The 16,547-nt window shown below is 33.9% G+C and overlaps 2 protein-coding genes across 2 annotated transcripts; one reads left to right on the top strand and one right to left on the bottom strand.

Annotated features, from left to right (window-relative positions):
* LOC109843184 (probable WRKY transcription factor 72) lies at window positions 326–4,026 on the bottom strand. Its single transcript, XM_020412121.1, has 6 exons — window positions 3,889–4,026; window positions 3,536–3,616; window positions 2,693–2,791; window positions 2,025–2,564; window positions 1,589–1,702; window positions 326–790 (listed from the first exon to the last, which is right to left on the bottom strand). The coding sequence occupies exons 1-6, from the start codon at window positions 3,973–3,975 to the stop codon at window positions 452–454; spliced, it is 1,260 nt and encodes a 419-aa protein (XP_020267710.1). The 5' UTR covers window positions 3,976–4,026; the 3' UTR covers window positions 326–451.
* LOC109837204 lies at window positions 15,210–16,256 on the top strand. The gene is made up of 2 exons (XM_020405345.1): window positions 15,210–15,226; window positions 15,314–16,256. Exons 1-2 carry the CDS (start codon window positions 15,210–15,212, stop codon window positions 16,254–16,256), a joined length of 960 nt encoding a protein of 319 aa, XP_020260934.1.

Here is a 16,547-nt window from a genome sequence, read left to right as displayed (position 1 = left end):
ATACACAATATTACGTGCATCCAACACCCTTCACTTAATATTCTCCCTATTCTCCACTGGAGAACCTGAAGCACTCTTCGAACCACTAGACAACCCCAACGTAGGGTGCGTAAACGCCAAGCTCCCTTGTTGCGGGTTCGAACCCGGCCCGCATCCATTAACATTCTCTCTCGTACCTGATCCGGCTGCCGCCAAGGCTGACTGAAAACTCGGGTCGGATGTGATTGCCTTAGCAATTGTGTCGGTTAATACTTGCTGTTTAGGTGCACCAACTTTTTGTTGTAGGTAAGATTGGTATCCGATGTTTGGGATTTTACTATATGGGTTCTGGTCTACATAGCTCAAGTATGATCCATTTGTACTCCAAGATGTGCTAGACTCTAAACTACTAGAGAAGTTTAAGCTCGTTGAGTATCTAGGAACTGAGGCGCTAAAATTTGATGGGGAGAATCTAGTGTTGAATTGTGATGGTAGTTGAGAGGTTGTTTGTGGGGGTGAGGTGAGGTCTAGGGTAATAGTAGGGTAAGAGGGGGTAGATGATATTGTAGGGTTTGGGAGGTAAAAAGGACGGTTTCGGGAATTTGAATCTGATAAGTTGAAATTTAACGCGTGGAGGTTTGCGGTTGAGGAGGAGAGGGAGGAAGCTCCAACAGAGGAAGGCGGGGATCCGATGTGGGAGGAGCGGGAGGTGGAGGAGCCGGATGGCAGTGGCCGAGATTGGGAGGGGGTGGTTGTGTGTGCCTTCATAGGTTGTGATTAGGATTGACATGTCCTCGGCGCATCTTTGAACCTGTAAAAAAACATTGGACGGGAAATTAATTAAAAATAAACTTTACAATTTAAAACGTGATTATTATCGAACTGACAAGTCATAAAAGATTAAATTTACGTGCTTAATCAGATAGTTAATCAGGTGTTATAGTTAGATTAGTATTACTAATTAATTAAGGGAGAGAACTTGATATAATATTCACACTTGCCTAGTTACGGCCTTCAAAATATACATATCTATATAAACATACATTTTGGAGTTGAATTCAAAATTTAAGATAATTAAACCGCCATGAGTTGGATCACTTTGACTTGTATAGTTTATATTAGTTTATGAATATAACTCTCAAATTTCAAGTATATGATGTACAGCAGAAAACAATTAGCACGACACTCCACTATTTTTCAAAAAGGAAAGAATATCTTCTATCACTCAATTCATTTATTTTATTCATTTTATTACTATTATTTTTATTTTATTTTTTTGTTTTTGGCGAGGGAATCTATCACTCAATTCAACTATTACATAAATCATGGGGAAAGGTTACACATTCAACCCTCATTGTCAACATGTTTATAAAAGAACATCAAGGATGCAATAACTTACTTTAAACAAAGTACTAAATGAATTCACAGAGTAGAAACATAAAATCCAATTCAAACAAAGTAAATGAATTATCTGCAACCAGCAAATTTTTCCAATATACATATTTAATAATATTAATCCAATGAGCCAGTTGATAAATATTTCGATAATTTTTAATTAATCAATATCACTAACCCTATATATGATACTAAGGTTTTAAAAGATTAATACCTGTTTTCTCACTGGGCATGCTGGAGCAACTGTACACCTATAGTAAGCCCTAGGGCAAGGATTCCCTTTGGCAATCTTCTGCCCATATTTTCTCCACTGACATCCATCATGCATCTGCACACAGCCAATAAATGCTCAGCAACACTCACCATTAACAATCATAGTTAACTCCATAGCTCCCATAAAAAGATTCAATGATTAATTACTTTCAGGCACCCTGAACTAGGGTGAAATTATACAGGTGAGTCTAGAGTCTGCTCATCTATATGGGTATTCTGGATATTGCTGATTGAATTACGCACATCACTCTCGAATCTATTTATTTGTGCCTAAGAATGTTAGAGTTACCATGTAGATATGTAGATTCCTGGTTCGACCTGCATAATTATACTATGGTTCAGGATATAACTAGTCCAATGTTCAAATTAGCACTAACCGTGGGAGCATCACACCGAGCCCTAACAGAAACCCTCGTCTTCTTGACATGGGCCTGTTGTAAACCCTCCTCGACATCCGCTCCATTCCTCAAACTCTTCAGTATTTTGCTTGGAGGCCACGGCTCTCCTGGTTCTTCCTCCTTCCCCTGATCATTATCAACGCTATTACTCGGGCTCATGTTACTCGATACAGGTTCATTTGGGCTATTGGTAAGCCCAAGAGTGAGTCCTTCTTCGATCTGCTCAGTGCTCTTCCGCTTACTTGTTACCTTCTCTTCTTTCTTGTTCAAGCTTGAAGATGTGCCGAGGCTGAGAGAGACTAATTCAGGCTCTTCAGTGTATGTTGAGGCTGGTGGTGGTGGTGGCGGAGGTGGAGGTTCTGATGGCTTTTTCGCCTGTTCTTGTTGAACAATATCGAAGAAATGCATCTGAAGAGATTGATAATCTTTGACTATTTTTGCTAAGAGTGCCTTGAGTCTTTCATTCTCTTCTCTTACTTCTCCCATTTCTGCTTTGGTTGATTCAAGCTGCAGTTCCTCCTATACGTATAATGATCATCACAATATTTACACTTTAGAGAGGTGTATTAATATATCCATGAATCTTGATTTAAATTTTTTTAACTATTCCAATATTTTTTTAATGAAATACAGGAGACAATTCTAACCTGCAGATTGATTGCAGTATCGGATTCCTTGGGGTTTGTAGGAGATAGTCTTGAGGATGTGCCTGTGGATGATCTTTCACTTGCGATCGCTGTGGAGACCTGTTATACATCTTCTTTTAGATAAGTATGAAAAAAGTAAATATTATGAAAATTAATAAAATGTGCGGTTATTTCTACTTATGAAATATGAATGGGAACCATGAGATGGGATAAAAAATATATAATAGAAGACAGCTCCATCTGAATTTGATTATTATGTGCTTAATGTAATATGAAAGGGGAAAATACACCATGTTGGGAAAATTCAGATCTTGAAGTAGATTATCACTTCTTAGAGAAATAAAATAAATGCGTGATATGAATAATATGATTGAGCATGTCAAATTATCAGATATAACATTTGTTAATTTGTTAATTAATTGTGAGCACTTATCTTTGGAATCAATTAGCACATATTCTTATAATTCATATACATCAGAGAACTTAATCTCAAGAAACTTAACTATTCATACTTAACAACTTCATATTTTGCAGGAAGTCCTCATAATTAATTATTTTACTATCAATATGAGATTTCATGAACTTGACCAGAATTTCTAACTGAAATTGTATAATCAATCATACCTATTGCGGGGGCAAAAAAAAAAAGAATAAAAACGGACGATGAGGAAGAAGAGTAGGAGGAGGAGGAAAAAGGAACCTCATGGATAATTAAGATATCATGAAAGTTCAATTAAAAGTATTTTAATACAATGAAAATAGTTTTTTCCCCCAAAGAAAATTATGAATCTTGTTTCACTTATGCTTTTTCCAATTCATTAATTTTGCACCATATTTTCATACCTGATTTGTAGTGCTTGAATCTTTTCGATTCGGAGAAGACGACTTGAAAGAACCTTCTGCTATTTTCTTCTCATTTCCAATCTACAAAATCAAACACAAAGATTTTTCTAAGATAATATTGTTCAACCTTTAGCAATATATTCAACATGTTCATATTACTCCTTCAAATTAAAAACAAGTAGCCAATTCTCAACATCAAGTTCCCTTGTCTCTTCCAAATGAAAGTCATAGGTTTTAGTCAAAAATTTCATGTGATTATGACTCATAATAGGAAAACATGAAATTCATTTTGTACAAAAGTTTTGCAGAACTGTAAATAGAGAAAATTGTGTAAGATGAAGATGAAACCAAACCTTTTCAACCTCTTCAACACTAACACATGGTGATGACTCCATCCTTCTTTCCACTTTAACACTTGTCCTTTTTGGCACAACCTCCATCTAAAACCCAAAAGGATAAATCGAGTTCCTTTCTAGTACGAGTCACTGCTATGTGTTCCTTTCGTCTCCCTTTATGCCCCTCAAACTCCCTCTTCTTATAACACCTCGGTCTTACTCTATCTAGATTTCTTTATCCAAATTCAAACCCCATAGGCTAATTTCTATTCGTCCATTCCAATCAAAAATGTCAACTCTTACTATTAGCCAACCCATTTCAAGAAGCGAATAGTTTGAAATAAACAAATTAAAAAAGAATAAATTTTCAAAATAAACCCATTTTATTTTTTATTAAAAAATTCGACCCATTCTCATTTTATTTATCAAAATCGACCCATTTCGTGGCCACGTCAGCAGCGTGGCCACGAAATGGGTCGATTTTTTTTAATGACGCCGTTAAATAGTCGGGGTTGTCAACCCCAACTATTTAGCTATATACAAGCTAAAATTATCGGGGTTGCCAAACCCGGCTAATTTAGGACCCTGTCTAATTGGTCGGGGTTGACAACCCCGACCATATGACAGAGAGGTAGCTGAGGTAAATTTTCCTACCACAAAATGGTCGGGTTTGGGAACCGCACCATATGACAGAGAGGTAGCTGAGGTAAATTTTCCTACCACAAAATGGTCGGGTTTGGGAACCGCGATCGTTTCATGTACGTGCACAAAATGGTCGGGGTTCCCAACCCCGACCATTTGGCAGACTCTACTACTATATAATTTCAGCTGGAAATTCAAACTCTTGCTATTACATATCAATCCACAATAGAATCACAATCACAATCACAATAACACACATACCAATCAATAATCTCAAATAAAAACCCATAATCAATCGAATACATACCATGCAATTCACATACTAATAATCAATACTCAATCGAATACATAATATTTAGTTTCAAACGCAAACATCCTATCAATACTCAATCAGATACATAATATTCAGTTTCAATCGGATACAACTCCCTTTCCTCTCCCTCTCCCTCTCACGTTGACCTTCGACGTGAGCTCGGATGAGTTCCTCATCCGCCTTCGATGTGAGCTCGGATGAGTTCCACGTCCGGTTGTGTGTGAAATTGGGAGTGCATGACATCCTCATCGACTCGAACCGACTGTGAACATCCGGCTTGAGCCTGTTGTGAGCCCCAGCTTCATCATGTGCACCGCTTGAGCCTGCCCCCATGTGTCCTCGGAACCGGCGACGACCGTACTCAATTGATCGCTCCTCACGTCCATCACGTCTTGCATTACGCATCCTCTGAAGAGCGGACCAGATCTTTTTGATCATGCGAATGAACGTGTTCCTCGGCCCTGGCTCGATAGTCATTCGGATTGCATCATGCGCCATAGTAGAAAGTTCTTCGAGCTCTTGTACCTATAAGATAAAAACCCCAAGAAAGCTATTACGATTTGGATGATAATAAAATAAAACTCACAAGATAACTGTATATTTTGCTTATACACTTACCAAATCTCTCTCAACTGGGCCTCTTAGTATGTACTCCTTAGGGGCTTTGCTCTCCTGAAATATCCACCGGCGAGTAATTCCCCAATACCACCGTAAATAACACCTAGGTCAGGTGCGTCGGCCCTCTCCATCACCAATCGTTCTTTCCTGTTATCCCACCTCCTGATATAAGCACGGTGAATATGTTCTCAATCTTGACGATGTGCACCTTTTCTGGGATTTCTCTCTATTATCTCCACAGGGACAGCGATATGTTGTTGTAGCCCAAATTGTCAGAGCACATGGTCGGGCACGTGCATCTCGACAATCTCAAAACATATGATCGGAACGCGAGCACGCCACACATCCGGCTCTTCTCTGCATATATCTGGTAGTGACTCTAAAACTTGTTCATATGGCATCCACTTGACCTATAAAAAGATAAAGTAAAACAGATTTTAGTAATAAATGGTATCGTGGCCTTTATATAGGGGCGGGCCCAGTTAACAAATAGTCGGGGTTGTGAACCCCGACTATTGTCCTTAGCCGTTTTCACCACTCGGCAACTGGGCCAGAGGTCTCTGCCATATGGTCGGGTTTAGGAACCCTGACCATTTCGAAATGGGCTTACGAATTGGTTGGGTTTGCCAACCCCGACCAATTAAACAGGGTCCTAAATTAGTCAGGATTGGAAACCTCGACTATTTTAGCTGGCACGTAGCTAAATAGTCGGGGTTGGCAACCCCGACTATTTAGTGGCGTCATTAAAAAAAATCGACCCATTTCGTGGCCACGTCGCTGACGTGGCCACGAAATGGGTTGATTTTGATAAATAAAATGAGAATGTGTCGAATTTTTTAATAAAAAAATAAAATGAGTTTATTTTGAAAATTTGTTCAATTAAAAAAAAATTAATAGCAGATACACTCTTGTACAATGAGGGTGTGCCAACTTACACCCTGTAAACTATTTCATTATCACTTCCATACCTTGATTCTCAAACGCGTAACTTACCTTTTCCACTTAAACTGGAGGCAAATGATATTTATACTTGCGTGATTTTCATAAGACTTTGAAAAGATGATGTCATCTATATTTCCGGAAATCTAAGTTCTAAGAAAATAATTGAGAATATATAACTGAGTGCTAGATACATGATCATATATAGTATAGAAAATGTATCTTCGAATTTTAGAATAAGATTTTTCCAAAGAGTTTCAAACGTATGATCGACAAGTCATTCAGAGCGCTTATAGCCGCACTCCCCGGGGACTTCATCATCCTCCTTTGAAATTTCTTCCACACGCCAACTTAAACTTATTGTCACGTGGGCTTGATCCATTGCCGGTCAACCCCGGCCAGCTTTGCCGTCGTCAGATTGCGGTGTGTGGCCCCACCGTCTCCGACCGATGGGACCACTGGGTCATGATCCGAGATCCAAGATCTAAGGTCTCTTCTTCATTAATGAGGTTTAGAGTTTGTTAGTTTATTAGGTAGCACATGATTGTATTTAGTAGTTATATATCAAAACAAAGACTTGTGTTGACTGAACATTATAGGTTTTATCCATTTTGACCCTTTAGATATGTATTTTTAGCATATTCACTCTTTTATTTTGCAAATATGGTAATATATCATTTCTACTTACATATGCCCCCAATCTTTGAGATTGTGAGTTGATAGACCATTGCAAGGGTTGTTTGGTAGGGAGGAAACATGAAATGCTTCTATAGCAACCTACATTGTAATTGGAAAGAGGTAATTACTTCACAACTTGCAATTACAGTAAATGTTGCAACTTATAACTTGGCAAGAGTAAAAGCTGCATGTTTTCAGAAAGGAAAATAAAAAAAATTAAAGAGTAAAGATCGACTTAATAAAAGTACTTTTTCAATTCAGTCCGGATAAAACCCTGTACCTCTAACTATTATAAATCATGTCGTCTGCAGACTATATATTTTCAACCAAACAACATAAACTTATGTAGAGAAATTTTGTTTGTAGAAGGACTTGGTAAATAAGAAATATAAACTTACTTACAAAAAAAAATGAATTTATGCTAGAAAGATATTTTCCACAATAATTGTACATATCCATGCAAATTAACAATGGGTTCAAATTTTATTTTTAAGTGTATATAAGAACAATTAAAATGAAAGACAAATTGGTTTGGATATATGCAATTTACAACGAGTATGCCCTTTCTGGGGGATCACTCACACAAAAATTTAATTTTTTAGAATACCCGAGACCATGCATTGGGAGGGTGCTCTTAACCACACCCGAGGGTTTCATACCCATATATGGTCTGAAGAGAATGAGGAAGTTCTCATATCGAACAAATAATAATAATAATAATAAAGTTAATCACAACAAGATACAAAATTTGAAGCTATAATGTAGTAAAATGAGAAAATTATCCAGTGTTATAGTCTTCCTCTATAATTTGTATATGTGAAATCAAATCATTAATAATTTATAAGAAGTAGAGGAGTGTGTATTATAAAAGATTTGCTGAGGTCTTCGAGATTCCGACCACCGGTATCCGGTGAGCCTACTGTTCTCTAGATAGAGACAGTTCCTATATTATAGCGTTTTTTTTTATTTGCAATGTCTTTTATTTTTATTTTTATTCAATTATTTCATAAAATTTCATAGTTTTTAGATCCCAATGCGTTGAAGTATCGGTTGGCCAACCCAGTTGGAGATTCCCAATTTAAAATTTTAATTACAATAAATTAAGTTTTATTTTCTTCAACTTTGACGAAAATGAACTCACAACTATTTTTCATCCTGAAATGCCCTTATTAGTGTATTCCTTGGGATTATAAAGTTTCAACGTTCATCAAATATATATATTTTTTAAGATGAGGTTATTGCGGCTATAGTTTATATTTATAAGCGCGGTCTGTGCGCCGCTTTATTCGTCAATTGGGCTTGCCGTGTCCAATCCAAGAGACTTCTCAGTATAATTTTCCTAAGTTCTATGACTATCTTTTTTGGATATGTGACAAATTAATTGGGATTTTATAGGGGTAGTTTGAGAAATTGCGCAACTAAAAGTATCTTTCACTTGCATCATTAGTGACTTTAACGGGGAAAATCATACTCCCTTTAAAAGCACGAGTTAGGAAAAATCTTTTTTAGACAAATATATCCCTATAAAGTTTGAACTACCCTATCTATAATCACTAAACTTTAAATTTCATTTTATTTAATATTTTAGTCCACTTTAACTATTATCTGTAGACTCCATAACATGTTCAAAAACCCATAATAAATTTAAAAACTTTATATGTAAATCCCCGCCTTCTTATCCATAGGCTCTAAATTAAACATACCATGTTACATTATAAATATGACCCCGATTGAACTTCTTATCATGTTACATTAGTTTTTAAATACCATGTTACCTTCTTATCCCCGATTGAACTTTAATTTATTATAATATGAGTATCAGTTTAGTATTCTTTTTTATTTTCATGATTATTCTTTAAAAATATTTTGTATTTGATTTAATGGTGATATTTGTTTTACACTGCAATTATTATTTATGGCAATTGATTTTTTTATTTCTTCATTTTTCATACAGAATTTAGAGGGTTAAGGATTTGATTGTTGTAGGTTCTCCCATATATCAAGGTAAATCTTCATGTTTGATATTATTTTACTTTAGATTTATTTGATTATATTTTCCTCTTCTATTTTTGTTTTTTTATTTTTTTTTCTTTGCATGCTTTTAATTAGAGAGATGAAAGAGTATCATGTAAACTAAAGAAAAAGGACACGATCCTTTTAGTTTTTGAATAGGGAAAAATAAATCCATCTTAGTTCTGCAGTCAACAAATATGAATATCTCTTGACCATGTGTCTAATTTTCATATTTAATTTAATGATTTATTCTATGGGTTTGTTATGGTGGTTATATATATTTTCTTGATTTTTTTCTCGCTTTTATGTGATTTATATACCGAACCATGTATATTTCTGAGTATTTCCTTCTCTATAGTCTTTGTGCTTTCGACGTAATTAAAATTTGTTTATATTATCATTATGACAGTATTATCAAGTCAAAGAAATAATAAATAATTAAAATTTGTTTATATTTTCATTATATTTTCATTATAACAGTATTATCAAGTCAAAGAAATAATAAATAATATATGATGATGATGGTTCCACAGATTAATTATACCCCAAATTACACAAATTCTAAAGGACTACTTATTAGGGCTTCTATTTTTTTTAATAGCCACATTGATCTTTGTTCTCTCTACCTGTTCAATATCAGAAAATTATCCACAGCACATTGATTTCAAGTGACACCAACGTGACAGGTACAAAGTAGGGATATGAGCCGAATTTTTTATTTAGAAGTAATTTGTGATTAATAATGCTGCAGTAAGGCAGCGTAATAGCTTTTGTTTTGCGAAATTTTGAAGGAGCAAATGTTCTGGCACATCGCTGCAAAAGCCTCATGCCTTCTGAGATTGAGCGCAGAGCCGATTTAGATTTCAGTACATTAGAAACAACTTAATAATTACAAGCGAACTGTGTGCAAAAATTATCATATTCCAATACTTCCTTTAACACTCCTAACATGAGTCCCAACTACAATCTGTATCCAACGCTTCATTTAGATAGAAGCAAATCTTAAAAAAAAACCTTCTTTACATCATAATAACATCATGATCCACATACAGGAATTGAATTCTGACAAAAGTTAGCCAACAAAGGTTTGACGCTAATGAGTTAATACCACTGTAAATTTCAGAAAAAGATAGTATGACTGCTGCCCATATATGTTGCCATAAAGAACAACCAAGGCAAGCAATAAAAGGAGGATCCATAAACATTTATGGAACGCATTCTCACAAAACAGGCAGAAAGATATGTGGAATGAATCCAGTTCTAAATAAAAGTTCATAGCTTCAGCTTATACCTTGGCATCCTTTGGATGAGTCCTTCCCCAAAATGATTGAAGGCAATCGTGACCTGCATAATCTTGTCCCTCTCATAAGAATCACTGTGACCCAGAAGCATCACCTGCGTCAATCCAGAATCAAATTTGTTGGTCTCAACACTAATTCTCCCAAAATAGATACACATTATAAGCACTAACTAGAGCAATCTAAAATCTACCTCATTGTGATGAGTGAAGTAATTGTTAGATATGGTAATGGCAGTAGACCCCACAATAGCATCAATGAGCCCATCAGCACAGTTCGACAGCGAGCAGTGATCAACCCAAACATGACTCCCCCCAAAGATAGAAACCCCGTCTCCATCCGTCATCAGCAGCCGTTGTGTCCGCCTAGGGCATTGTGGTCGAAGCCAATGCCGCAGTCTGCGAGGCGCTTGCGTTTACGGTGCCAGTGGGGGTCGCAGCGCCAGCAGTCGTCGATGGGGTTGCCAGTTCCGCAGGTTAGGTAAGCGAGGAAACGGCGCTGCGTGCTGTTTTCTATGCTCCTACAGAGATTATTTAGAGCAGAGTTTATACTGATCTCAGTTTAGTTAATTTAATCAAGATTTTTTTCTTCAATTAACATGATTAATTAGCATTCTCTAAAATAATATACTCAGAGAAGTTTAGTGACAATTCAGTATCTTAACCTATTGTAAGGTGCTAAGGAGAGTTAACCTATTGCAATGCACATGGTAATTTTTTAAATTTTTTTACTTTATTATTGATTCATTTCATTAAGATTTATTTAATTTAAACCGTGTATCAAACATATGGATATAATTTAAAAATTCAAAAGAATTGAATAATGAAATTATATTTATGTATCAACTGGGTGATAATAGATTGTTTGCATCCTTAACAATAGTAAATAATGAATAATTTTATAAAAGAATTTTATTTGATATACAACATTAAGTTTCAATCAACCAATGCTACCTATATACAGATGACAGTAGACGACCTATTTAATCATAATCATCCAATATAAATGCTATTAAAATAGTAGCATCAATTTTTTCTTTAGTCCTACTTATTTTTATCTCCTCAAAACAATTAATAGCCATGCAACAAACAATGATACTATAAATATCTCTCTTTATAATTGGATATTTTGAGCTTTAATAGTTCCAAATTTCTTTCTAGCGGTAAGCTACTTATACCTATTACGAGCTTGAGATTTTCTGATTACATGTCTATGAAATTCATCGAATCAAAGTAAAAAAGATGAAAGATACACAAAAAATCTGGTATACAAGGAAGTCTTACAACCAACAGACGTGTATTAAACTTCAAAGTCACAATAGCTATTCTGAAGGTAATTAATTTCTTAGAATAATTACGTGCGTTCATTATTGTTGATTCCTATAATTTATATTTTTCAATATTTTATAACTTTTTTCCCCTTAGCATTCACTTATTTTTTTTCCCCCACTCAGACTATATTATGAGTTATTAATATTCAAAACCTTATGAGGAACAATAATTAATAAATTAATTTTCTAAGCTATGGTATATTCTATAATATTGATCAAAACTAACATGTATATTTTAATCAAATTAATAGAAAATATGACTAACAGTACTGAAGGGCAAACTCAGCACATCCAAATAAGTTAGCTCAAGAAGTTTTAGAAAGAATGGATCATTCATGTTATCATACTTCGAAGTGCAGAGGCCACTTACAAAAATACAAAAGGATCAGGGAAATTACTAAAGCTAACTCCCGTTGACGCTCGGGTAAAATAAATTTATTCTTTGTATTATATTTCTTGCACAATATCATGTTTAATCATATGAATATTGCTAAACCGATTTATATTCATACTCCCTTTAAAAGTACGAGTTCGAGAAAAAATTTCCATGGTCAATATTATCCTTAACTTTTTTAAATATTACATTGTTATCATAATCTATTCTGACTATCCTATCTTCTTTGAATTAGTAACTAAATAATTGTAAAATATAATATATAGCTTACTATTAATTAATTTTATTTTCCATGCATTGATCTCTTGTCTTAATAATATTTGCAGGGTAACAAAGTACAAGGAGTAATGTACGGAGAGACTATTGAAAAGTTTATAGATATGCTTCAAAAAAATCAAATTATTTACATTTCAAATGGATAAGTGAAAGGAATAAACCCAACTTTTCCAAGTATCCACAAGTCACTTGAATTAGTATTAACAAAAGACGTATCGATCAAAGAAGCACCAACAGGATTCCACTTGGATAACATATTTAATAACTTTGTCCCATTTGAAGAAGCATTTTCCATAAAAGATGCAACAAAAATTAGTAAGTACTTATAAATTTCTTACTTTAATCTTTAATACAAAATAAAACATTAATCTACAAAATCATAATCTTTTTTATCAAATCACTTGCAGATATTCTTGTAATAACAACTAATGTGAAGCCAATGATCAACTATATTACAAGACACAACAAACCAGATACTAGGAGGGAAATCACGCTTATGGATATAAGGTATATTCATGTTACATATTTTCAATATCATAAGGAAAAAATATTATCGTTCTTTCTTTTTTCATATGCAGTGGAATGCCAATGCGTGCAACTTTATTTGGAGATTTGGCTACAAATGAAGGATCAATTCTTGAAGCAGAAATCAAATATAAGCCTGTAATAACATTATCAGATTTTAAAATCTCTATATATCAAGGTACATAAATTATTAATGAAACTCTTATTAAAGATAGCTAAACATAAATTTAATCCTATAATTTTCTCATTTTTGTAGGGGATACAAGCATATCGTCGCAAATTATTTTAACAATATGTATCAACCCAAAAATAAAACTAGCTAGCGAATTAAGAGAATGGTAAGCAGAACAAACATACTTTCATATAAAACAATAATCAAATAGTATTATATTTTAATCTAATATGCAGGTTCCAATTAGAAGAAGCTCCAAAAGCAAACAGATCTCCATCGACGCTTTTTAAAAATGCTAAGGAAATTCATATTAGTGATATTATGCATACATCACAGAATTCAATACAGGTACAATATTATATGCATATTCTTATTTACAAATTTAAATCTAACTAAATTTTGTTAATATACAGGCACGATATTGCACATTTAAGGCAAAGATAACTACTATTTTAAATAGGCTCGAGCCATGGTTCTATGCTTGCAAAGGCTGTGGTAGGAAGGTTGATAAACATGTTTGTAAAGAGTGTCTGAATGACAAATGTCACAGAATCATTGATGACCCACTACCAAGGTTAAGTAATATATCCTTTTTTATGACATTAACATATTAAAATACAATAATAACTATCTTTAGAAATTAACAATGAAAAATACAGGTACTTAGTTAAGATTCTCGTGGAAAATGGTACGGATAATGTAAGAGTAACACTCTTTGACGCAGCAGAAACTCTTATTGGATGCAAAGCAGAAAAATTCATTACATAAAAGAAAGAGGTAATTCCTAACTCTATTCAAGTAGTAAATTAGGAAATAAACAAATTCATAAGTATTAATATAACATTTGTTCTCATTGCAACAGAAAAATAATCAGAGTCCATATTTCCAAAAATTTGTTTTGAACATCGGAAAAACATTCAAATTCCTGGTGAAGTTAGATGAAAAGACAAAAGATGAACGAGGCGAAGGCAATATAATAGCACAAGAAATTCAACTCCAGCCTACTATTACAATCGACGTAAATGATGAAGATGCTACTCTAGAGTTGCCCAGAAAAAAGATAAAGGTGGAGAAAGATTGATCATGGTTCAATTAGAAATTTTCAAGAACAATATTTTTAAATTATTTTATATAACAACTTAATTTTTAATTACAATTAGGAATTTTTTAAGGCATTTTCATGCAAAGTTATTAGTAGTTTTGTATGCTTATGTGATTGCTTAGATCACATAAAATTACTCTTTGATATTTAACCATTTTACTATATTTTATTATTGTCTATAGATATGATCATGCATTTCGTGAGAGGCAATTGATAAAAATCTGCTTTTAATGATCCTGTGAATGGATATATTGTCAGCTAGACGTAAAATACTCTTCCTGATAACCAGCACAACATGTGATCTAACATTTATGATATAAAGGTGACCTCTTTAACCAATTGGCAAAGAATTACTGTTGTGATGATTTTGCTTGGGGTTGTCACAAACTTCAATATTCAATGTTTTCAAAAAAAATCATTGGCTTACTAATTGTTACTTGTTGAGAATATTGCCATGTTGAATAAGGGACCCGTTAGGTGTTGGTGGTGGTGATCAATTTAAAATTCTTAGAAGAAAAATAATTTACATATTTGCTGTAAATCAAACAATTATCTTAGCTTTTTTATTAAAAAAAATATTTGAATAAACTTAAATTTTAGAAATATTTTCTTCATTACTATAACTACAATTCATAATAACGATTACAATATCCCAGTTACATATATTCATCAAAAAGTTTAGCTTAAAATCCATTACATTTATTTTTATTAATATTTAAATAAAATACTAATAAATCTTATAATTCAATTATACATATTTGAACTCAAGATAAATCTCACTTATTTAAAGTAATGAAATAAATATACAAAAAATATTTTTTAATATTTAACCACGTGCATTGCACGTGCATAAAAACTAGTACTTTATAAAGGTGTCACGGTTCACCGGCATTATGCAAGGGGATGCATCACGAAAAGAATTAAGACCATAATTTTTATTGACATATGGATTTTAATTTTTCTCATACTATATATAACTTATGACACCTTTTAATTTTGTTACATTTTTCTGGAGAGGCTTGTTGAAGTTGGTATGGGAATGACAAAATGTTCAAGGTGGGCGATGCACATTTTAATTTGAAAAAAAATTCAATGTGACTAACTAATATGAAAGATATACGTAAAAATATAAGTAACTTACAGAGAAAGTTTACATAATGGAAAAATTGATGATCTTTGCAGAGATTTCTTGTGGGGAAGATCTGATCATAGTCTCAAGGCTCCACTTGTATCTTGGGATAAAGTATGCACAGGGAAGAATCAAGGGGGTCTGGGTATTTATTCTGCCACTACTTGGAATCTAGCCACTGCAGTTAGAACATTATGGTATGTGCATTCAAATAAAGAGTGTCTGTGGATTAAATGGGTTCATGGAACCTATTTAAAAGAATCTAACATTTGGCAAGTGAGGGTGAAATCTGGTGACTCTTGGTTATGGAAACAGTTGCTGAAAGCAAGGGATAAAGCTGTGAATCTTGTGGGAGGGACTGATATGCTAATTCAGAGCATCAGGTCTTGTTATAATCAATCCAAGATTCAGCTATCTGAGCTATACAAGATCCTTTCTCCTATTAATGTTAACGTATCTGTACCTTGGGCTGATACAGTTTGGGAGAGTTCAAACCTACCCAAACATTCTTTTATCTTGTGGTTAGCTATTCAAAATAGGCTTCTCACAAAGGATAGACTGCTTAAAAGAGGGGTAATTCAATCAAATCATTGCTCTCTGTGTGAAGGGGGATCGGAAAGTCACAAACACTTATATTTTGACTGCAGTTTTTCTATGACTGTTTGGAATGGGGTTATGGAATGGCTCAAGTTTAGTTGGAGGACATGCGATTGGAGATTACTTCTTGATTGGTATTGTAATAGCCTAAAGGTGAAGGGTTCTAAACTGAAAGTGAAGAGAATGGCTATTGCTGCAGTCGTTTACTACATTTGGAAAGAGCGTAATGAAAGGATCTTCAAATTGAAAAGTAGATGCTCTAGCCAAATCATCAGGGACATTAAAGTTGATTTATATACTGCTATCCTCAACAAACCTTCGTTGCCTAATGAAGACTGGGTTTGGTTTCTTTCCCTGTAAACTGAAGGTTGAGATTTTCTTTGTTTGATGAGTTTTAGTTCTCAGATTTCAAAGAATCTGAGATTGTTGATGTACTTAACTTCTATATTTTGGTTTGTGAATAAAATCATTCATTTACCAAAAAAAAAAAGTTTACATAATGGAAGCTATAACGTGAGACCTAATGGAAGAGACTTTGGAGCTGGGTTTTTAGCCTCATAAGAATTATTAAGTGACAGAGAAAACCTTCTGATAGATTTTAAAAACTACAATATTGTTCATCGAAGTATCAAAAAATAAATGGAAAATAAT

Source organism: Asparagus officinalis, chromosome 1 (genome assembly GCF_001876935.1).
Source record: "Asparagus officinalis chromosome 1, Aspof.V1, whole genome shotgun sequence".
Lineage (NCBI taxonomy): Eukaryota > Viridiplantae > Streptophyta > Magnoliopsida > Asparagales > Asparagaceae > Asparagus > Asparagus officinalis.
This window is presented reverse-complemented; position numbering and strand designations above follow the sequence as displayed.

Excerpts from the sequence above, each read along its gene's own strand:
- LOC109843184 (XM_020412121.1), bottom strand. The coding sequence starts at position 3,975 with ATGGAGGTTGTGCCAAAAAGGACAAGTGTTAAAGTGGAAAGAAGGATG. Across the intron at positions 1,703-2,024 it reads CTCGGTGTGATGCTCCCACG|ATGCATGATGGATGTCAGTG; the intron begins GTTAGTGCTAAT and ends GGCTGTGTGCAG. Across the intron at positions 791-1,588 it reads CATGCCCAGTGAGAAAACAG|GTTCAAAGATGCGCCGAGGA; the intron begins GTATTAATCTTT and ends GTTTTTTTACAG.